We start from the raw sequence: 24,849 nt of genomic DNA on the forward strand, positions 1-24,849 counted from the left end.
AAACTGAGTACGAAGCACTAATTGTGGGGCTTAAAGCCGCAGAAAAGCTATAGGCTAAAGATGTAGAGATCTATTTAGATTCTCGGTTGGTGGTGAGTCAGGTCGATGGAAGCTTTGAGGCTAAGGATTTTCGGATGGTTGAATATTTAAAATTGGTAGGGCAATTGATGGGTAAGTTTCAAAAGGTGAAGGTGATCTAGATTTCTCGAGGGCAAAACAGGCATGCTGACTCATTGGCAACATTGGCTTCATCTATGGATAACTGCATTCCTCGGTTGATTACAATAGAGGTGTTAAGTGAGCCTATCATTGACCAATACGTGGGAATCTTGGTAGTGATGACGCTCAGACCAAGCTAGATGTATCCAATCATAGCATTTCTAGCCGAGGATGTTTTGCTGAACAAAGCCAAAAAGGAGAAGGTACGAAGAATTGCTGCACGGTTTTGGTTGGCCCGAGACCGAATATTATACAGAAGGTCATTTGGTGGACCCTATCTGTTATGCCTCCACCCATCGAAGGTTAACAATCTTCTGACCGAGTTGCATGAGGGAGTATGTGGAAGCCATGTAGGTGGTCGTTCTCTAGCATACCGAGCAATGACCCAAGGATTCTGGTGGCCGAAGATATAGAGGGATGCCCTCAAATACGTATAAAGATGTGAGCAATGCCAAAAATATGCCCCGATTATACATCAGCCAAATGGAAACTTAAATCCAATATGCAGCCCGTGGCCCTTTGCTCGATGGAGGTTAAACATCATCGAGCCATTCCCCCGAGCAACCGAAAACAGAAGATTTGTGCTTGTGGCCATCAATTATTTTACCAATTGGGTTAAAGCCAAAGATTTAGCAAATATCCAGTATGTTGATGTAAAGAAATTCATATGGAAAAATATAATGACAAGATTCAGGGTACCGAAGTCTTTGGTGTCAGAAAATAGGTTACAGTTTGACAGCAAAGCTTTTCGCAAGTACTACAGTGACCTCGGAATTAAGAATAGGTACTAAACCTCAGCATATTCTCAAACTAATGGTCAGGTTAAGGCAACAAATAAGGCAATTGTGAGCTGATTAAAGAAGAGGTTGGAAGGAGCAAAGGGTAGATGGACGAAGGAGTTACATAACATTTTATGGTCTTACTAAACAACTTGCGCAGATCTATCGGCGAAACCCTTTATTCCATGACTTATGGAACCAAAGTAGTCATCCCTGTGGAGATAAGCATGCCCAACATGAGGGTTTCAGATTTTTCCCCAAACAGCAATGATGAGTTAATGACGAAACAATTAGATCTACTAGAAGAACGCCAGGAGTTGGCTACTATCCGGTTAGCAGATTACCAACAGAAGATAGCTCAAAGGTATGATAAGAATGTAAGAACAAGGGAGTTTAGAGCTAGAGACTTAGTGCTGTGTAAGGTGGTGGGAAATGCTAAGGACCTCAACGCAGGGAAGTTAGCACCAAACTAGGAAGGACCGTACAGAGTTACCACAATAGCTGGGGCTGGAGCTTACTACTTGGAAGATTTGGAGGAAAGACCACTCCCTCGACTGTGGAATGTGCAGAACTTAAAAAGATACTACCATTAGGCATAATAGACTTAGAGAAGTGTTGCAAGTTACATAGCTACTGTTTGTATATCTATAATACTACACATCCGTATATTATGATCTGCCTCTATTCAAAATGCTTCTAAGGACAAAAGTCTAGCCTCAGCCTTACCTCAGTCACCGACTAGGTGAAAACCTTACCAAATGCTTCTAAGGGTAAAAGCCTAGCCTCGGCCTAACCCCAGTCACCGATTAGGTGGAAACCTTACCAAATGCTTTATAGGACAGAAGCCTAGACTCAGCCTGACCCTGGTCACCGACTAAGTGGAAACCTTATCAAATGGCTTTATGAATGGATTCGTTGAAAGAAATGTTAACCACCGACGAGGTGGGAATAGTAAATTAACTTGAAGCATAGGACCTTTCCTCAGCATGCACACCTCAAAAGGAAGTATTTATAACAAACCACATAGGACTTGGGTTACAATAAAAGGGTGATCAATATTTACATAGCACATCCGAACAAAGATAGGACTGTTATAAAGTCAATATATAAAGAAAAGGAAGAGCAAAACAATAAAGTATGATTAAAATAAACATAGGAGTTTTTATTTTAAATGAAAAATTGTTTAGTCCACCAAAAACTTAGCAAAGCCAACCCGAACTTTAAAATAAATAAAAGAGCACCAACAAGTTCTTACAAAATGTGAAAAAGATAGCAAAAACAAAAAATATATAGTGTCTAAATTTCTGGATCCTGGGTATGCTCAGGAGGAGTAGGAGCAACATTTGCGATTGTCAGGGGTGTGAACAAAAGGGGGAGAGTTGCCACCTAGTTTTTGAAATGGTCTAGGAACCATATATATAGCATCCTCTTAAGGAATGACCATTGATCTCACTACCTGAGTATGGGTTCGGAGTTTAGATACGCTCTTGGGAAAGTGTTAAACACCCAACATCGTCCAACCCTAAGGTTGGCCTCCCATCATTGTGTCTTACGTCTTAACCCTATTAAAAACTAATTCAACATTTGTATTCTAAACTCACACACACACACTAATTATACATCTAGCATACAACATGGTATCTTTATCCCTAAACAAGCATACATCTATCCGCAAAGTAAAAGAGAGCCAAACATACATAAGAAACCCTAGTATTCATCTAACATGTGAAAACCCTATCATACATCTAAACAAGGTAGCAACCCCAAATAGGGCAGCAAGCATATAATCAAAAGCAAGCAAATCATTTTATGAACAAGGCTTTTTATAGTGGAAAAAATGGGGATTGGAATGGCTCCAAAATGATGTAGGATTGATTCCAAACCTTAGCCATTATTGCAAAAAACTTGCATTTTCCATGCTTCTGAAACCCTAGCTGCGTACATAGGCTTTGGCTCACCTACGCAGGCCACTGCCCACATACGTGGGTCGAGGGACACTTTGGTCATTTATTTCCAAAAATATATTTTTGTGCATTTAAAAAGTGATATTTTCCATTTTAACACTCCTCAAGTCAATTTGATATTTGATTGGGCTCTAAATTGGCCTTAGGCCTTAGAGTTTGAGCATCATTAGGGAACGAGCGCCTGAGTCATAAGGGGTACAAAATGCGGTGTTTACAATGGGGTTGGGGTTCAATAAAGGGGTAGGTCGCTTTTAACCCTCTGCGGTACCGAGATGGGTCGGAATGTCAAGATCAATCACCTCGATATGAGAGTCCATCTCTTCAACCATCTTTCTCATACTAAGGCTATCTTCCTTTTCATTCGAGGCTGAGGTATGCTCGAGAGGAGGATGTAGATGCTTAGGTAGAGGTATCTGATCAGGATCCTTGAAGGGAGAATCCACAGGAAGACCTAGGGCATTCACAGCAGCCATCAACCCCTCCCCAAACCCATAGCGCAGAGAATCAAGCATAACAGGTTCATTGGAGTTCTCAATGTCAGCAAAGCCCATATTGTAGAACTTATCCTAGCTCTGCACCACAACGATCATCAAGGCAGCTATCTCTTTATCCATGGTCGAGATGGCACCCTCAGCTTGAGCGAGCTTCTCCTATGCATCACCCAATTTCCCCTCCAAGTCTGCCACCCTTTTCTCGGCAACTGCACTGGCTTTCTCGGTCTCCGTAGATCTTCGCTCGAAAGTTGCTAAGTCAACAGCTTTTTCCCAAAGAGTGGACTCAAATATCACTTCAAGGGTTCTCTCCTTGTCACCTTCCTCCACGACACCCTTGAGCCGGCTTTCGAGGATATGAGTCATTTAGGCAGCCTGGTAGTACAGTTGAAATAAGAAAAGGGAAACCAAGTTAGAAGCAAAAGTGAAAGGAATGCACAAATAGACAAAAATAAAAGGAGTTGGAATTTGCCACAATGGTGTGCCATTTGAGCTTGAGAGAGATGGCATCATTACTGCCCTCTACAAAGTATTGCATGTTATCGGGCAGTAAAGGTGCTTGCCCAAGACTATCCGCGATCCGACCCCCTGCCCACTGGCCTAGTTTCGGATACAAGAGTTAATAGGAATGGGGCTATCTCCCAACATGAAAACACTCTACCATCCTCGAAAGGGAGGTGCAGAGGAGGAAGCAATATTAAAGCCGACATGCACGATAGGTGTCAGTCCAACTAAAGGGTCCTGAATAACTAAAGGTACAGTAGTTGGAACTAGGGAAGGGCCTAAGGAAGGAAACGAGTCAAAGGAGTTCCATAGCCTCTAGCAGACATGAGGAGCGGAGGGGGGGGGGGGGGAGAGGTAATTACTGCTAGGGAGTTGATCATCCCCTAAGAAGGAAATGATTAGCAGTCATCTTTCACCGCACCACCATGTCGGAAGTTGATTCTTCGAAATCTAATTCTTTGACTAAAGGTATGGCTGCGGCTAGCTCCTCAACAAGAATATGTTCTACTCTGCCATAGAACACTCTGTCAGCAGAACCGTCCCTTACAAGAAGCAAAGACCCCTATTTTATTTGACAAGGACCGAGCCTCCGTGCTTCATCAAGTGTCAGACCTCTCAAGAGAAAGCCTCAGAAATGAATGTCAATGTAAAAGAGTAAAGGGTTACCGACAGTGAGAGCTTGCCTTGGATCTTGTTAGCTGGTCTATGATGGAACGTAGCTGAGGATAAGCTGGGATGTCCTCAGCTAGCTGTCGTAATGTACGAAGATCTCCAAGTGTAGCACGAAGTTCAAATCCCGAGGGAGTTGATCATCCCCTAGGAAGGAAACGATTAGCAGTCATCTTTCACCGCACCACCATGTCGGAAGTTGATTCTTCGAAATCTAATTCTTTGACTAAAAGTATGGCTGCGACTAGCTCCTCAACAAGAATATGTTCTACTCTGCCATAGAACACTCTGTCAGCAGAACCGTCCCTCACAAGAAGCAAAGACCCCTATTTTATTTGACAAGGACCGAGCCTCCGTGCTTCATCAAGTGTCAAACCTCTCAAGAGAAAGCCTCAGAAATGAATGTCAATGTAAAAGAGTAAAGGGTTACCGACAGTGAGAGCTTGCCTTGGATCTTGTTAGCTGGTCTATGATGGAACGTAGCTGAGGATAAGCTGGGATGTCCTCAGCTAGCTGTCGTAATGTACGAAGATCTCCAAGTGTAGCACGAAGTTCAAATCCCGAGGATGCGTAGCATTGAGATCAGGCTTGAAGCGTTTAATGACTACACTGCCAAAGAAAGATTTCATTAGAAAAGAACTTAATGTATCATGGGATTATAAGGTAGCTTGACGAAATTAAAGAGGGAAATCCTCATGCAAGATTAAGAGAACTATACCGAGTATTAATGTCCTATAGTTAAGGGAGAAAAGAAAAAGAAAAAGAATATCAACCAATTTCTTGAGGTGAGGTCGGACAAGGGTGCTTGCCAGCAAGCCAATTACCACTCACTTTAACGTACTCTCCAGCCAAGTTCCTGTTGGAGTCGGGGAGGCACAATATTAGCCGAACTATGGTGTCTCAGACTTTAAGGTAGTAACCCAACCTTGTACCACTACAAATGCTATACATGAAGTTGATGTCATGGTGGTTGAGTCTTAGGTCGTACAGGTTGTTAAGCCAACTCTCGCAACTCACCACTCTATAGAAATTTGGTGGAAGTTGGTCGAGGGAAAGGCTGTAGAAACTAAGTGTTCTAATTAGTAAGGGGTCCATGGGAAATCTAACTCACCTTCTAAGACAGCCATAAAGAGAAAAAATACTACCCGAGGACCCTATCATTCTCTATGCTGCCCTCATGGTAGTATTCTATATGTACGTCTAGAGGAATATCAAACCTAGCCCTAAAAGTTTCTAAAGCAGCCTTAGTCTTAAGAAGACGTGCAAAACTCATTTGAATGTATAAGGAAATGTTAATAAAATTTGTTAAGGACATATTTTATGTAATTGGCTAATCCTTTAATAAAATGCACTTTACTTGTAATTAGGTAGATCTAGGATGGGTTTAGTACTTCAAGAAACATGTTGTTCAAACCAAGTATTAAAGCCATGAAGATTGGACCAAGAAACAAGTGAAGAAAAGCTATTCATTAATGCTCGACAAATACCTCGACAGAAACAGTATCTATTGAGACTTAAGAACGAAGCTCGACAGAAGCTGAATCTGTCGAAATCTATGAAATCAGAATTTCTAGATCTGATTTTCAACTCATGCTGATATGTGTAGAGTTTCTTTTCTCACAACCCTAGACATATATAAGGCTTATTTTAAAGGCTGTTATACATGGAGAACACATGCAAAAAGTGACCTAGTGCCTTATTCTCTCTGTAAGAAGTTACTGCGTCTTTTGCATCTTAGGGTTTTGTAACCAAGTATTTCTTGATCTTCATTGTTGATGAAGTGAAAAACTTTGCAACCAACAACATCTTCAAGTTGCTGGAGTTAGTCACGTACTAGGATTCATGCAAAATGGTGGCATTCATATATTGAAGAGTTTAAAGGTTTTGAAGTGGTAGAAGGTTTCTACTGTAAGTTCATCTACAGAGATTGTAGAGTCTAGGGACAAAGATTTTGTACTAGATCTGAAACTTCTCTTTACAATAGTGAATTGCTTTTCAGAAAAGTTTCCCTCCAAGTTTTTTACTATGAAACTAGTTTATTTCATTAGTTTTCCTGGGTCATCATATCTTGTCTTATTTACTATTCCACTTTGCATTATATTGACATGATATTGATGTTTGTTTGTTTTAACAAGGTTTATTCATAGTAAATCTAATTAATAACTTGGGTTTAAAACTTATTAATTCTACCAACCGGGTCTAAATTCCCCAACAAAATTTAAATGAGAGAGCAGAGAATAGGGGACTTACAATAATACGCTAGGAAAAACAATCTCAGGAAGGAGAAAAGATGCCCGAGGAAATGTGGATATAAAAAGAGAAAGTGTGAAGTAAGGAAATGTCCAATAAGAGGGGAGGCCCTTATTTCCAGATGAGGAATCCTGAGGAACATTAAATGGGTTTTTGGGGGGAAAAGCATTGATTTCCCTTTTTGTTGTAATTGTCGCACGTGAGACCTCAGTATACGAACCATCAGGTAATGATGACCGTTCGATATGACAGTATGTTGCTCCGTGCACCAAAAATGTCGGTTGTCTTATCCGCAATTAATAGATGACGGTTGATGTGACCAAAAAGTAACCGATCATTAAATGTGAGACCTTGATTCCATCCCCAAGACATGGGGAAGGAATCAAAGGGGGCTATTGTACAGTGACCGGTCCACCATCCCATTGTTTAATGGTCCATTAGGCCACGGATCGAATAAAGGTCGCTCAGGGGGCCCAATCCACATTGCTCGGGCCGAAGTAATCGTGAAATATTTTATCCTCCGGACTCAGTATTGCTCGAAGCCTGTTCCAAGGTATCTCGGTAGTGCCTTGGGGGAGGTCACCATTCGAACCCGGGCAACTGTCACAAGTTCTAACACTGACACATTCATTCCCAAAGTAGGACCCCCTTTTTGCCAAGAATAATCCCAAGGGGCCTTACTTGCACAAAAAACCATCTAACGTAATCATGGCCAACCCACTAGGGAAGCCTATAAATAGCAAAGAAGAAGAAGAAAAGGGGGTTGGATAGATTAAGAGGGAGATATCAGAAAATAAAAGAGAACACCAAGGAAGAGAAGAGAGGGAGAGAGAACTTGTACAAGGAAGTATTAGGAAACCATCTGAAAGGTATAAGAGTTTTGCCTCTAGGAGTTTCCCATTGTAGGATATCCATACACCCACAACAACAAATAGATTGTGAGTGCAGTTTAGTTGTCAGCGCACTAACCGAGCTGTACACACCACAATATTTATATATATATATATATATATATATATGTATATATAAACTGGTCTAATAATAAAAGAAATTATTATGAAACAAACGTCACATATTTAAATCATGTTGTATCAATAAAATGTATTTCATAAAGACATTTTCTTCTTATCATTCCAAAAATACAAAACCAACTAATACATCCTTTGATAATGTCAATCCAGATACGTTCTGTATTAGGTGACAATCAACTTAGTTCGATTATGGGTGGCAATCAACTCAGCACAATGTATTTATATTTTTGCATGAAAACCACAGATAAAATCCAAAAATTACAATCCCATTGGAAAATTACAACAAGAACACTCGGGTATCTCCCATCACATTTAGGAAGGTTGTTTGGGAGTTGATATATCTTTCCTTCAAAGCTTGATTAAGAACTCTCTCTTCATGGGATGCCCTCTTCCTCTCCTTTCTAGGTTTGGTGAAGAGGTATTTATAGGTGGAAATGGATCTCTTCCCCCTAGGAATGGAGGACTGAATGAAGGTTTTTTTTTTCTAATATCTCCTTCTTTTGTCAAATGAAGGACTGGGTTAGGAACTAACCCTACCATCCCATTGCTCAGAAGGGTCATTTAGGCTACCAACCAAGTAGAGAAGAATAACGCTTATTTGAGAATTTAGTTTAGAATGGATCCTTATGAATTTAATCAAAGGAAGCTCCTTTTGTGGGTGTGATCAACTTTGATGACTTGTGACATGGGTTTTACCTGCCATGTCACAAAGAAATTTGGGTACCTATTGGATCTTCAAGTTTGGGAGATTTTTTTGGGTTGACCCGTGATTGTGTTTTGAAAGTTTGTTTATTTTGTGAGTGTGAGAGGGATTTTGGGTGTATTGTGAGAGAGTTTTTGTTTATGTTAGTGAGCTTTGTGAAAGTGTTATTTGTGTGAGTTGTGAGAGATGTGAGATTTGATAAAATGTGGTTGTAATCCATGTCTTTGATAGTGGATTTTGGTTGATGTTACCTACAGACGTAGCATGAAGTTTACTGAATTAGATATTATTATCTCATGTAGATTTTTTTTTCCCTAAATGCACTTTTACTATCCTTAAATCACATCTATTGATATTAGAGTTTCCATTATATATTGTACAACAATCTTCAGCAGCAACACTGCCATAAGCATTAACCCCAATCATTCTCTTCTCAATTCTTTGATTTTTTTTTTTTTTTTTCACAAGTGGAAGAGGGATTTGAACCAAGCACTTATTATGGGGGAGAAAGGCAATACTAATGAGTAACCCTAAACTAGTGCATCTTCAATATCGTTTCTTAGAAGCCAAAAAAAGAATGTCATACAAGTTCATTTTTGCTATATTTGAAAGCACCGTAAACTTGTTCTCATTTTCTAATCTCAAACTTTTTAGGTTATGTTTGGTAACTTTTTTTTTAGCAATTTTCTGTTTTTAAGAACAATTTTATATTTTCTAACCCAAAAAAACTTGCTTGGTAACCTAAAACAAGTAAAAAACAAAATTTGTTATTAAGTCTCCAAATAGATACAAAAGGAAAATGAAAGCATGCTTTTACTTGTTTTCTATTTACAGTTCTTAGAGCAATTGCATCAGTCCATGTAAAATATTCAGTCTATTTTAGCATAAAAACCTACTTTTTTTCTATTTTACACAACTACTTTTCCAAAACACTTACATCAGCTTATCTAATTTAGAAGATATTTCAATAAAATATTCATTCTTCATTAATTTTTTATTATTTTCTCTAATGTTCATACTTTTTTATTATCCATGGTGAAGAGAATGAGCAAGTGCTGATATGTGAGAGAGGCGAAACAAAGAGGGAAAAGAAGAGTCTTGAGTTCAAGAATGAAACAGGTAGAAAATGCATTGATTTCAACTTAGAAGAGAGAGAAAAAAATGAGCCAAATGGGTTTTAATAAATTAATATAAAATATAGGATAATATTAAAATAATAGATAGAAAGATACAGTAACCGTGTATATATACACAGCTACTATAGCTAGTTTGGATATTTACAAAGCTATGCTAGCTTTGATATGCGTCTATTTTACGATACATTGTGTAAATTTTTGCACTTTTTGTATTGGGTAAGGAGGAGGATGATGAATCAGGTCGGAGATGGTGCGTGGGTTGGCGATGATGCATGAGCTTCGGTGCGATAGTGCGTGAGTTTCGGCGATGGTGCAATGGTGCGTGAGCTTCGATGGCAGTGGTGAGGAGGATGAAAGGGGTGAGAGTCTGAGAGCTTATTTGAGAAGGAGTGAGTGAGTGTGAAACGGTTGAGTAAAAGAAATAGAAAAAGAAATAAATAAATATTATTTTAATGTGAGTGGGAATAAAAAAATATACATATTTGAGTTTAGCTTTGAGCTATAGCACAACCATAAATGGTTGTGCATTGTAACAAGATGCTAAAAATTTTTAACTATAGCACCACCATTGTAGTATGTTTTTTAGTATTGGTGGTGCTAAAAATAGCATTATGACTTTTTAACACCACCAATAATAATGCTCTAATGTAATTGCTCTTAAAGCCCAATGAAAACATGGAGAAAAAAAAATTCAAAAACACCAACTCGGGCCCAAGTTCCAAGCCCACCGTCAGAAAAACACAGAATTTCAATGATTTTTCCCTGATCTATTTCTTTCTCATAGAAGGGGCTGTTTCTCTGCACACACCAGTGTGGAAGTATACAATTTTAGAGAAAAGAACCAAAGAATTGCTTGCTTTCTTGCACCAAGAAGGCTACTGTTATGTTACCTTGTCAGTAGCTCATGTTGTTGAATGACAGCCTTTAATTTTGCGTCGCCATACATGGAGCTGTGCCTTCGGCAAGGTCATGAAGTGGGTTTGTAAATACTAAATAGTATATCCATTTTCCTAGCATGATATGTGGCTTATGGTTATCGTATCTATAGCTGTGGTCAAGGAAAGTGGAAGCCCCATTTTGCTATTCAAGAATAAGGAAGAGGATGTAATGATTTGGTTAGTAATATCATTCACAAAGCCACATTACTCACCTAATTCCATGGTGCTTCCATGACTTAACGACAAAAGAGAGGTCAGATCAATAAGGTCTCTCAAGTTAAAAACGTGCATGTTTGCAGATTGAGAAAGTTGCTGATTAATTGTTAGATAACAAGTATTGTATGCAGTTCTTGTCACAAGATTAGAAGCAATACTGTAAACATACCAAGTTGTATGCATCAAAACACCACAGGGGGAGCATACACATAAGTAATACACTAATACTGCAGGCTAGTTTTCGTTTATCCGATAAAAAGTAAATTTCAACCCCCACTGTAAAAGAGCTTGAGACCTATAATGCAGCAGTAACATTTAGCTCTCATTGGAGAAAGCTTTACGACCTGGAAGATCAATCCACTCAATTTGGAGCACCACTTCCCCACACTCAACATTTCTCAATCTGAGACACATGTCCTGGACAATTTTTCCATTGTTCCAAACACAGCAACTCTCATCCGAAAGGCAGTTTGTCTTGCTCGGCTGAACTCTCTTTACTACACAACCATTTGGGAGGTTCTCCGAGCCCATTTTCAGACTCTCAGTATATGGTTTAATGTCTATCTCAGCATCACCCATTTTGTCATCTACAGTTAATGTGTCTCTGTCGTAAACTGTCTGCAAAGAGGAAAAATAAATAAATAAAACTACCAACAACCTGCTGAATAAGCTTCCTGTAGCTTTTCTTTACAATCATTTTACCAGCCAAATATTTCAGGAAAATAAAAGCAAATAATATTCGAACATTCCCTAATGACAATGATGAATCAACCATTAAAAATATTGGGATCCTGTAAACATGAAACAAATAGTTCCTGAACTCTTTTAGTATTAGCACTAAACCACAAAACAGAGAAAGGAAAGGTAAGGTATCACTTACGAGAGTGATAGGAACATTAACATCAGTAATAGAAAGAGTCAATTCATCGTTCCACTCGGGATTGCAGTTATTTTTCACCACACGAGTCTTCAATTTCTGCACCATGTATATGACATCAGAAGGAAATAATGTCAGCATCCATTATACTTCAATCAAAAGGCTGAGGAAAAGAATCCAGTGAGTGTAGGGAAATTAACATGAAATTCCCAATCTGTGAGAAACAAAAATAAAGAAAACACATGCCAAAAAAAAAAAATCACACGCACAAGACAATATTTACATGATTCGGCAATTTGCTTATGTCCACGAAGTTGTAAGGATTTCACTATTATGAAAGAAAAATACAAAGTGCGGCAGTACAGTTTTTTCTCTCTCTCAAAAACTACATCAACAAAACCCTAATCACTTAAGCTGTGTTTTTTATATCCTGCTCATAAGATTCACAATGGGCTACAAAACCAGCCAAAACTACAGCTTGGCCCAAGCCTCCACTCCATGGACTAAGCCTCAAAAAATCTCCCACTAAAAAACCACGCAACATTATTCAGGTCAGGTTGGGTCATCAACCGGATCAAACATGACTAGGCTCCACAAAGCCCAACAATAAGCTCTAGCTCAAGTGGTAACTCCTCCCCTTATATATAAGTGCTAGGTGGAGGGTGAATTTTTAAGTTCAAAATCCATTGAGTGGGTGTGTAACTTGCCAATAAAATTTAAATTTAAAAAAAGTGGGAAAAATGAATGGAACAAATAGATTACATCCTTAGTCATGTTTTTACTTTCTGCAGATGATACCGTATCTTAAATAACCATCTTGAAAAGTGCATGAAAGTTTCAGTGCCAAAGCTATCCATTTGTAATGAGTTAGTTATACACAAAAATATTATGTCATTGACCAACTACTAGGGTCTTCTTTTGGGTAAGAAAATAAAGAAACAAGCCAGTCAGTCTGCAAATGCATGCTCCAAAACCAAATACATTAACATCAAAAAACCACGCAACATTATTCAGGTCAGGTTGGGTCATCAACCGGATCAAACATGACTAGGCTCCACAAAGCCCAACAATAAGCTCTAGCTCAAGTGGTAACTCCTCCCCTTATATATAAGTGCTAGGTGGAGGGTGAATTTTTAAGTTCAAAATCCATTGAGTGGGTGTGTAACTTGCCAATAAAATTTAAATTTAAAAAAAGTGGGAAAAATGAATGGAACAAATAGATTACATCCTTAGTCATGTTTTTACTTTCTGCAGATGATACCGTATCTTAAATAACCATCTTGAAAAGTGCATGAAAGTTTCAGTGCCAAAGCTATCCATTTGTAATGAGTTAGTTATACACAAAAATATTATGTCATTGACCAACTACTAGGGTCTTCTTTTGGGTAAGAAAATAAAGAAACAAGCCAGTCAGTCTGCAAATGCATGCTCCAAAACCAAATACATTAACATCAACAAAGTTCAAAGTAAAATACTTAGAGGAAACTGCCAAGCAAAAAAGAGGTTGGGGGGGGGGGGGGGGGGGGGGGGGGGGTGGTTGGGTTGGGGGGACGAATTTTTCATCCTTGAAATTTGATGTTGGTTCAATTGTGGTCGTCCAAATTAAAATTTCAAAAATTAAACAAAACCGTCCCTCCATGATAAAAATACACAAGTTTAAAAAGCTGATTTTAACACCTCCATGTTGGAGATGTAATGCAAACTTTCAAGTCCACATGGGTCAATTTGCTACAATAAAAGAATCTAATAAACTTCGGAAAAATGACAGATGAAAGAGCTTGGAAAAATAACAGCAACAATTCAGGAGCATGTGGAAAGCAGCAACTTGTTTTGAAGCCTCAGAGGAAGATAACTACATAAGGAATGACTAATGAGCCATCATTTGGAATAGCCTAACCAAAAATTGCTTTCTGAACCCAGATCCATCATCCAGTTTTGGGGTCTCCATCAGTCCCAGTCAACCCACATACATAGATAAGTCTTAATTATTTACAGGGGTCATATACTGCAGAAAATATGAAGCAAATGGGGTCCTCTGCACTATTAATTTGCAAAGACTAATTAAATTGCTATTAGGCGAACCAATTTTGGATTTCTACAGCTATATATGCGTTTCACACCATTGAATTTATCTATGAAAGTTCCAAATTTTACACGTGACAATTTCTCTCTATAATTGCTGTCCTCTCTTCTAGTATATGGATATATAACTCTCACAAACACACAAGCAAACATAGAATATTGGAGGCAAAAGGGAAAGCATCAACTGATCTTGTGGGAATTTGAGCTACTCTAATTAGGATTCAAGGGAAGACAAAGAAGGGAATTTTTTATAACCTTAAAACTTTAAATCAAATACTAGCTACCCAAAAACAAAAAAAAAACAAAAAACAAAAAACAAAAAAACAAAATCATTATCATATATGATCATCAACCAAAACAAAAACAGGTTGTGATTGTGAAAGTAATAATAATGAAGAGCGAAGTGACTGACCTGTTGACCCATGGTGAGAACAACGTAAGGATCGCTGCTAATGGTGTCACGCACAGCAAGATTAATGCCTTTCCGTACACGAACTCGAAGAAGACCCAGCAGATTATCCATTAGAAACACAACCTGTTGAGCTTTGAGCAAAGTAAATAAACAAAGAAATCTATACCCTGTCTTTGGCTACAAAATTGAAAATTTTATATATAGAAATAGAAATAGAAGTTAAACAAAGTTGTAAAAAAAAAAAATATATATATATATATATATATATATTAACTGGGATTTATCATGGGACACAAATATCTAACGTTGGACCTAGCAAGAAAAAAAAATCTAACGTTGGGTCCACCAAAGGAATATTAACCGTGACGCGTTTTGTTGTCTGGAACTAAAATGGGTGTCTCTTTCAAATTTGTATCTTAGCGATTAAAGCATTTGTAAAGTAGTAGACTTGGGCCAGTTTTCACGCTCAGCCACGAATAAAGAATCATGGTCTTCGTTGCTACTCACGGGAATACGGGTCATTTTTCATAGTGGAATGAAATTAGAGGTGAAATTTTGTTTATCTAGTACCTTCAACCAAAAATATCTAAGCCAAGCCAAAAGACTGTTGTTTTGTTTGTTGATATTACCCGATTAAACAAACTTGTGTTCGGTTGAATCTGGAAAGCAAGGGAAAGCTGAAAATGTAAATGTAAATATTAGAGTAAATTACAATTTTCTATCTTAAATTATCACGAAAACTATACATTTAATCCTTTAAAGTATCGAAACACAAAATTAACTTATTAATTTCAAAATTACGTTAACACTCTACCATTTGTTTTGTTGATAATTCAAACTAAATGTAACATTAAAAGATTAATTTACCCCAATTATTTGTTTTGGAAATAGATAAACTGATTTTTAATGTTAAATTTCGTTAGAATTAATAACAAAACAAAGAGCACGGGGACATTGAAATAAAGTTATATCTTTTAGGGTGCTTTTTGATAATTTATAAATTTAATCAAGGTGATAGTTTTGGGTATAAAAATGTAATTTGCTCTTAAGTTTACACACCTCTGGGTCACGTATAGGTCAACCTATTTCTACTTTAGGTCAAAAATTCTCAAGTTTAGGTTAGGTTAACAAGTCTGGATCCAATTTTTCCTGTCTAATTAAAATAATATTGATTAGAAATTTGACAAAATAGAAAGGTAAAGCCAAATAGAACCAAATAAGTTCTCTGCATTAAGATTTGCAACTAGGATAATATTCTTAACAAGTATTTTGGAACCCTGTTTTATAGCATTAATAATCAAGATGTTTATACATCTTGATGAGGATAATTTTTTATCAATCGACACAGGATGTCGATCCTTTCTCACCCAATCTTCGGCCTTGTGCCTAAACCAATCTTAAGGGGATGACCAACCCCATGGGTCATCGAGCCAGGTCGAATGTCAATCCAACCCTCCATCCCGACGATCCATGGCCCTAGGATCTTTTCATAGGACTTGCGTGAGGCCCACTCATATGTCCCTACATGGGAATAGCTTGCACACCACGACTAAAGATCCTCCCATGCAATCAAATCTCCCCTGTATGGAAAGATGATCCCTAATATCTTAGGATCCTTCTCCTTATAAGGAAATTCTCCATGTATCAAGGGACTCAAGTCAGCTATCCACTACTATATAAACAGCAAACCCTAACCTTTTTGAGGTACGTGAATTCTCCCTAACTCTTACACCCTTGAGTTCTTGGAGATTCTGTTATCACTGACTTAACCTTTGAATGGTCTTTGGCCAACACTCCACCGGTGTTCTCTGTTTGGTTTTTCTCTTTTGTTCTTCAAGTACACCCATTGGCACGTGTATGGACAATCAACTCACTAACAATTTTTGTGCATCATCACATCTAAAAATTTTCAAGTCTAAAAGGTGAAAGATGCAGATGATTTTTCCATTAAGCCACTGGTGTGCTGTCAACGAAAGAAGAAAGCAAACTCAATTCAAAGTAGCAAGATTCTTTCGTATGTACTTGTGGTTCTTCCCTTCTGGACCACTGTGGTTTGTCCCTTCTGGACCACTCTTTATCTTAACGTGTACCACTGAAAGTGCATTGACATAAATTGGGGCCCAATGAATGTTATCAATGGATTTTATATCAAGTTTCGGGTGTATATATATGACATTTCTCTCACAACATATGAGTTCTAGTATGTGAGATCAACCTGTCGTGAGAGAGAAGGCATATATAAACCTTGAACAATATATAATTTTTTCATATGATAGAATTTTGTATATCGGTATTTGCAACTCACTTGGTTGATAGATGATTCTAAAATAATAATTAAATAAATAAATAAAAACAAAAACTATGGTTAATGGATATCTGGAACAATGTTAAACTTGAGGAAGTATACCTTATTATGTGTGTATGCTTCCTTCCTCTCACAAGCTGGTGGGACCCATAACTTGTGGGTCTCATCAACTGTGAGAAGAGAGAAAATACACCCAGATGTATGTTTCTCGTAAAACTTATGGTGGCAATTAAAAGCTCTCAAAAGTGGTCCACCAATCTCACCACCTCAAATAGCATCTTTAATAAAAGGTGGCATTTGGGTTGGCTGCTGGCCCAAAGGTTTTTTGCGATTTTTGAGATTTTGTAGAAAGCCCACGAGATAATAGGGTTTTGTAGTAAATGTGAATATACGTATATTCTTCTTCTTCTTCTTCTTACAAAGAAAGATTACTGTTTGATATCATACAATAAACATATCACCATTTTTGTTTTATAGAATCAGCATATCACCATTATTACTACTATCATATCACGTCCTTTTTTTTTTTAATTTAAGACTATTTTTTACTGTGAATTTCATTTAACTTAACTAAAAAAGTTTTTGATAGTTGAATAAGAAATCTAAGGTTCAATATTTTTTGTCGTTGAGAAAAAATTTAGGATTCGATTCTCATCTACACCAAGAAACCAATTGATATCTGACGATAAAGAGTAATTAAGAATAAGTTGTGAAACCATCTCTTTAAAATTAAAAAAATAATAATAATAACAATTCCATACTTATTCTTCAAGTCCCCCAGATTACCATAATAAAAACATCTTTTCCTTTATTCTTAACTTGGAACTTCCTCTTCACTTGTCAGGTTTATCATGTTGTCTTATTTTTTCCATTGTAGTAGTTATCACACCATTGAGACTCTAATTACTAGGTGATAAAATTAAGTCTTCCTAACTATCAGGTATTGAGCACAAATATTTTCACACACTTTTGTTCTAAACTTTCACTTCATGCTCTACCAATCATAGTATATCATGTGTTTGATTTTTTTTTTTTTTTTTTTTCATATTAAATGATGAACAAATAAATTTGCAACGTCCAAACTTATCATTGGTCGACCAAAACGTCATAAATGCGCATTTAATGCATACGCACGCATAGACATGACCGTTGGCAAGATCACCAATCGCCTCATTAAGCCACGAGAGACATTATCAAAGGCATTAAAGCCACCATTGAAGGCCTCCAACGATTCGAAAGACAGAATCTATATAAACCACCTTAGAACCTAAGAGAAGGTACACATATATACTAAAATACACATTTGATTCTTATTATTTCTCTCTCCAAGCATCTGACTTTGCCATTAGAGGCTCTTTGGCTGACACCACGCTACTGACCTTAGAGAGAAGAACATCTTTGTTATTATATTACAGGTTACAAACATGCTCTCATTGGATTCTGTCTGGACGATCATTTGATTGACGAAATTGTGCTTCATTATTAATTTCTAAGGAAAGTAAAACAAATATATTACAAATTACAATTAATAATAATAATAATAATAATAATAATAATAATAATGAGACAGAGTTTATATTTGTCTGGAGTCTCTGGCCCGATATAAGTAAAAGTAGTAGTTGAACTTGAACCTCATCGCCTAGCATGAGTTTCGTGGTGGATAGCTCATTTAAACACTTCTTTCAACTCATACGCTTCATACCCCTCTGTCCATCTCAATGGGCTCCAACAACTTTTACAACACAAAACATCCTCCTTTCTAGTCTTCCAAGCTCTATGATTATTAGAATCTTCAAGTTGATATGGTATGAGAAGACTCAAACCATTTAATTGACACAAGAAGATACAAACAAAATCTAATTACAATTTTGTTCCTACTTGTCAGGATGACTACCAATAATAACATGGAACAGAATGCGTTTCTACTCACTTTGTTCTTTGTGCAGACTAATAAATAAACAACAATAATTTCTCACACCAACCACAATAATGTGACACAGAAATAAATATCCAGCAACCCACAAGCAAGACATTATTTTTACCGGGGAAACCACATAATCTAATCCAATATAAAAAAAAAAAATAAATAAATAAATAAAAAAAAAAAAAAAAACTTCTACTATACTATTTCCTTTAAATAGGTAGATAAAACTGCTACTTTCTTTTAAGGGATAAAACTTTTACTTTTAGGATAACGGTTTTAGAACAATCGTCCCTAGAATAAATATTAAGAGCCGACAGAACAACAATAACATGTCATTGTTGGAATAAGTGTGTCTTATCATCCAAGAAAACAAAGGAAGAATTTCTACAATCCACACAAATTATATCATATATGGATCCCCTATTCATATGGAACAATAGACAGAATTTTCTTCAAAATCAAGCTTACATTAATGACCATTCAATTTTGGTCTGAAAGTGTTTGGTTTAGTAGTATTTTTTTTTTTTAACTTTCTTTCTCCCTCACACTTTTCTCTATCTTTTATTGTTATACAGCTTCTTTGTTGAAATCCAAAAATAAATAACAAATAAATACTTTCTACCCCTTGAAAGAAATCATCGGTGTTTTGAACAACAGTAAGGTTAAGTTAAAGCTTAACGTTTGCGACCCACTCTTTGCCTATAGGCCTCTCAAGTATTAATTGGTTCCTCAATAAATAGATTAACTACTATGGTAAAGCCTAGGAGAGGCCACCATGAGGTCCATGACTAATCTCCTTAGTCCTTTCACCTTTTTTATTTATTAAAAAAAGTATTATGTAATTCCTTATTCTTAAAAGGTGAAAAAAAAAAGACGGGTATATTAAACAAACTTCTCCTAAGTTTTATCAAAATAGCCCTTCCCCTTAAGGGTTTTATAAATGTAATAATTAAGTTAATGTGCTCTAATATTGTTACTTCCTAATTAGATATTCTTTTCTTTTCTTTTTTAAATATTCTTATTATTTTGTACGGACTTTAACACTATGTTTGGAAAGTGGGAAGGAAAGAGAAAAGAATGAAAAAGCAAGAAGGGTAAATCATTTCTATTGTTTGGTTGTCCAAGAGAAAAGAAAAGTTGATGAGGTGAAGTGATGTTTTTTCCACAGGCCCACTGTTTTGGTATCAACCCAATTTGTGTAGAAATGACATGAAGGATAGAACTAATTTTCTAGAGCCCACCACCTTATATTGTAAATAACTAATATGTCATTAACACTCAAGAAATTACAATTATTTTAATATATGAATTTCCCCATCATTAATGAGGACACAAAGGTAAATGTGTGCATTTTTCCCTTCTCTTCCCTATGCAAACCAAACAAATGAGAGATAAAACTTTCACATTTTCTTCTATCCTTTTTTCCTATATCCAAACACATTAAAAGGAAATATTTTCTTCTCTCTTTCCCTTCCCTTCCTCTTTTCCCTTCTCTTTCCTTTCCCTAGTTATAACCAAACATAGTGTGAGTATCTTTTGTTCCGTAATTTGGGTATGAAAACTTTTTTTTAGATGAATTCCATACGGAGAGTTGGGCATACACTTATTTGTAATATTTATAAAAACTCTAAAGAAAAAGTGTCATGTCATCCATAGTATGCGGAGGAGCATGTCATTTCATGACATTTCAATAGATATTGATGTAATTTACCTAAAAAATTTATTGACTTAATAAGTTGTAAATTATGGAAGGGCGAGTCCATTATAGCCAACTAGCTTGTAACTCCATGCATATGTATGGATATACTTAAAAATATACAATAAGATGCATAATATAATTCTTATATATATATAATTTAAATACTATTAATAGTCATTTTTATATTTTGTTAACTCTTTAAAAAAAATTGTAAGGATATTATTATGTATAAAATGTAAATTGTCCCTGTTTTTTTATTTATTATTATTGTGAAGCACTTTTTTTTTATGATTCATTTATTCTAAACTCTTTGGTTTTTATACTTAATAACTCATTTAGATGAATATTTATGATGTGATCCCACATTTGATTCTAAAATTAAGAAATAAAACACTTTATAAATAAATAATTTAGGACACGTGGCGCAAAATTGGAACTCTAATTTGAGTTTCTCTCAACTTCACCTATTATTATATGTATAGATTAATTCCTTAGACTACAAGTGAGAGTAAATAATAAGGAAAAATATGTTATGTAAGAGATGAAAATAAATTGAACGAGAAACCTAATTGATTCTATAATAATAATAATAATAATAATAATTGTAGGGTTGATAGGCCTAATAGTATATATTGGGCCGGGGGCCCGGTCCGAGGACGCCTAGTAGTCCGAGGACGGGTAAACGTTGTTATAAAGGTCGGCATTAATGAATAAAGGATGGGATCTGGACATGATGCACCATGAAGGTGGTCCAAGGAGGGATGCTTCCTCGGATAAGCAAAGCAAAGGTCAGAAAGTGCAGCCTGTCATCCAGAGCAACATTCTAGGAGTTTCTATTGATAAGGATGCATGTCATGGAAACATGGGAGCTATGAAATATCTAAGAGAAAGCTGCTACCACCGCATTAAATGCTTTGCAGCTAACTCTCTTACTGCATTAACAAGGAAGTGATACCTGAACAGTAATTTTCAGCCTTACAGCTACTATCAGAGACTTTAAGAAAGTGCTGATGAGACAAAGATCAACATCAACCATCTACTCTACACATGGAGAGTAAAGATGAAAGAAGGAAGATAATATAAAAGAGAAAGGAGACCCTGAAGAAAAGAGGATCGGAAATTAAGGGAAAAAGACTGTAGCAACGAGAACTATGCTTGTAATCAAATTCAAGAAATATATACAAGAACTGGTCTCCTCAGATTGTGCCAAGAACGATTTTCTTTAGATAAAACCTGTTTATCTTTGCTTCACTGTGATCTGATCCATTATAATTATAATTGTGACCCAAATCTTTAGAGCCTAGTTTTCTAACTCACTCTTTACAAATTCATTGTATTAGGCTCTTTGGACCTAGATCCTTTTACCTTTTGGGCCTAGGGGTCAAAACCCGCCCTTACAATAATAGTAAATAAAAGAGAAATCTAATCTAGATTGATATATAATATATTTAAATGAAAACTGAATAAAGCATTAAACTAATTTACTCTAATTTTGTGCTAAATGTTCCAGTTTAAAATTTAAATACACTTTAATTTTGTGCCTTAAAGACCATTACAACTACCCGAACCCATTTGAAACTTCTTCAAGCTCGATCATTTAATTATTTAAATCAACGTCCAATCCATTTGAAACTACTATAAATTTTCTTTCCAAAACTTATACTTATAAACTTGAATGATTTTTTTTTTAGATTATCACAAAACAATTGTGCTTTTTCAATCAATGTACATAATGACTCAATTTTCATAATTTATTTGAGAAATAAAATAAATTTATTGTATCAAAATAAAAATAACATAAAAAAATTAGTATCAAAATAAGTCGTCAAGAGTACTCTTGTACTTCAATAGACTGCTCGATTTACTTATGAAGAAGAACTTGAGTTCATTTCTCACACCTTTTGTTGTAAGGAAAATAAGTATACAATAAATTCAATAACTTTTTTTTACTAAATTAAAGTAATCAGTATTGCATAATTTACATGCTCTACTAAATGAAATCTTTCCATGGACTTTCCAAGAGTTAGAAAAATTCAAAAATGAATACTGATAGTATTAAACTTTGGCATGAGCGTTTTATATGTATCTACTTGTGTTTGTTCCTAAATGCAATAGTGAGTATGAAGGGGTTTATAAAGTAGCTACTTTATAAATATATTATTTTTAGGAGCTTTAAGTATGCAAGACTCATTACCTTCTTATTCTAAATTTTTATTTTTATATGTCAAGAAAAACATACGTAACAACTATGAATATGAAACTATCATTGGTTCAGTTAGCTCAATTAGTAAAGTCTCTTACTATCAAACAAATGGCTTTAGATTGAAACTTAATTGTGTCTCACTTTGATGTTAAAAAGCAATTATCATGAAGTGAACATAAAAAATTCAAATCATTTCATATCTCAATATATTATTTCAAAACTCCACTTATCAAATATACAAAAAGTTAACATTGGATGAACTTCTTCAAACTTTGATGACCTACTCTAAACCACCCTCAAGGATAACAGAGGAGAGACCAATTCCATAAATAAATAATTAATGCTAAATAATATTGTAGGGGCACGATTTTGGGGCTCTGGCCCAAAAGGCAGGTGATCCTGGCCCAAAAGTCCCTTAACAATGAATTTGTAGAGAGTAGGTTACAGAACTAGATCTTCGACAGAAGAAACGCAGTTACGACCGTGTCATGCAACCAGTTGGACGTAAGGATATCCCTTCAAACCTTTGGAGTGATGGTCCCTGGGGCTGTTTCATATTATTCTGTCTCTTTTCTCTTTCTCTATCTTTTTCTTTGTTCAGCTTCCGATCCCTTTTCCATGGGGATCTTCTTCTCTTATATAGCATCCTTCCTAAGATCATGACCCTACACTTGTCAGCCATCTGACCTTCCACTTGAGTGCCTGTCCCATAGGCCATCCTTTTTCTTTTCTGTGAGTTGCACTGGCCAAGATGATTCTGCCTTTCTGTCCCTTCCACATTAATGCGGCTGGAAAAGTAGTTCCTTGGCATTTAATGCGGCAGTTGTGGTTGCCCCCCTTCCTGGACGCCATGCACCATTCCTTCGTATTGAGTGACCTTTCGCCAGGTAGGAGGTGCGAATTTGACACTCACTTGGCGAGTCCGAGGAGGTACTCCTCCTCGGACGCCCCTAAGCAGGCCCGGCCCATCATAGTTAGGATGGGATATCCTGCGCCCCCTGCCTTTTCTTCTTATCGTGGTTGGGCTTGGTACATGAACTACGGCCCAACATCCGCTGACAGATTTTATCCCCCACAAATATAATTCCATATATAAATTTTTAATAATTATTTAAAAATATGAATGTCTAATAATAACATATTTAGATATATATATATATATATATATATATAATCTTAAATTTTCTGTGCATATAGGGATAGGGGAAAAAAAGGTAATTTCTTTTATAATAATCTCAAGACTTAAGTGTGTTTGGCTTTGCTTAGTCTCGGTAGCTTATTTGCATAATATTTTATCAAAATATGTAATTTTTGGTAATTTTTATGTTAAATGTGTTACAAAAAGCTTAAAAGTTAGAAAATTTGCGAATAGTTTGTTTGGCATGAGTCTTTTTATTCAACTTTTAGCTTTTATATACAGTTTTTTAAAACTTCAATTTTTCTCACTTTTTTAAAATATAAGTGTATTTTATCACATTTTTTATTTTTTAAAAAATAAATGAAACCTAAATAAATTAATGCCAACCGCATTCTAAGACAAAAAGAAAAAAACAAAACAAAACAAAACATTTTCCAACAATTGCCGAATGCACACTTATATGTGCATGATATCTCTTATCTCTTGTAATTGTAGCTCATTGAAATAAAGATTAAAGCGGATTTGGTTTTGCTATCATTTCAAGAAAAATAAGATTTGGTTCAATCGTCTTTCTTTTTTGATTAAGGATGAACTCTACTGCACTAGAACAGACCTAATGCAAACACGTACCAAAAATAAAGCAGGTGTTTATATTGTATAAAGATTTGGGCTAACCCGTGTCCCTCTTTCTCATTTCCCACCTAGAAAAGAAAAACGACAAAACTTAGATATAATATTTTAGGTGTTGTTTCTTAAGTTTCCCTTTTAAGATTCAGCCATGTGGCTACTTAACAAAAAAATACACTTCCATCCCATGAGAACAAATTCATATGGTTGAATTTTAAGACGGAAATTTAAGGAATAACACTTAAATACTGTACCTAAGTCTTACCTAAAGAAAAACAAGTTTATAAAAAAAAATAAATAAATAAACAAAGAAACAAACCAACAAACGTAAAGAAGGCCTTAAATTATTTTTTTTTTGGAGAAAAGAAAAAAAAAAAAAAAAAAAAAAAAGCCCTTAAATTGAAATGGACTAACTGGCTGTTGTGCGGTTAAAAAAATATAAAATAAAATTTCATAAATTGTTTAAGAGATTCAAAGCTGTAAATAATAAATCTGTAATTCTGGAAGGACTTGGAAAACTTCCCGAGAGAAATAGAAACGGCAGAAAGTCGGTGCTAAATTTCAACAAATCCATTTTTTAAATTAGAGAAAGCAAACCCTAATACAAATTCTAATTCTAATTTCCAAACACAAACCCTAAACCGTAATAAAGCTTAACTCTTAAGCACCCCTCTCTCTCTCT

The 24,849-nt window shown here is 35.9% G+C and overlaps 1 protein-coding gene across 1 annotated transcript; it reads right to left on the reverse strand.

Moving 5' to 3' along the window:
- Window positions 1–10,961: 10,961 nt before the first annotated feature.
- Window positions 10,962–14,510, reverse strand: LOC126717647 (protein C2-DOMAIN ABA-RELATED 7-like). The gene is made up of 3 exons (XM_050419481.1): window positions 14,272–14,510; window positions 11,781–11,876; window positions 10,962–11,518 (listed from the first exon to the last, which is right to left on the reverse strand). The coding sequence occupies exons 1-3, from the start codon at window positions 14,380–14,382 to the stop codon at window positions 11,216–11,218; spliced, it is 510 nt and encodes a 169-aa protein (XP_050275438.1). The 5' UTR covers window positions 14,383–14,510; the 3' UTR covers window positions 10,962–11,215.
- Window positions 14,511–24,849: the final 10,339 nt, after the last annotated feature.

This window comes from Quercus robur, chromosome 3 (assembly GCF_932294415.1).
Source record: "Quercus robur chromosome 3, dhQueRobu3.1, whole genome shotgun sequence".
Taxonomy (NCBI): Eukaryota; Viridiplantae; Streptophyta; class Magnoliopsida; order Fagales; family Fagaceae; genus Quercus; species Quercus robur.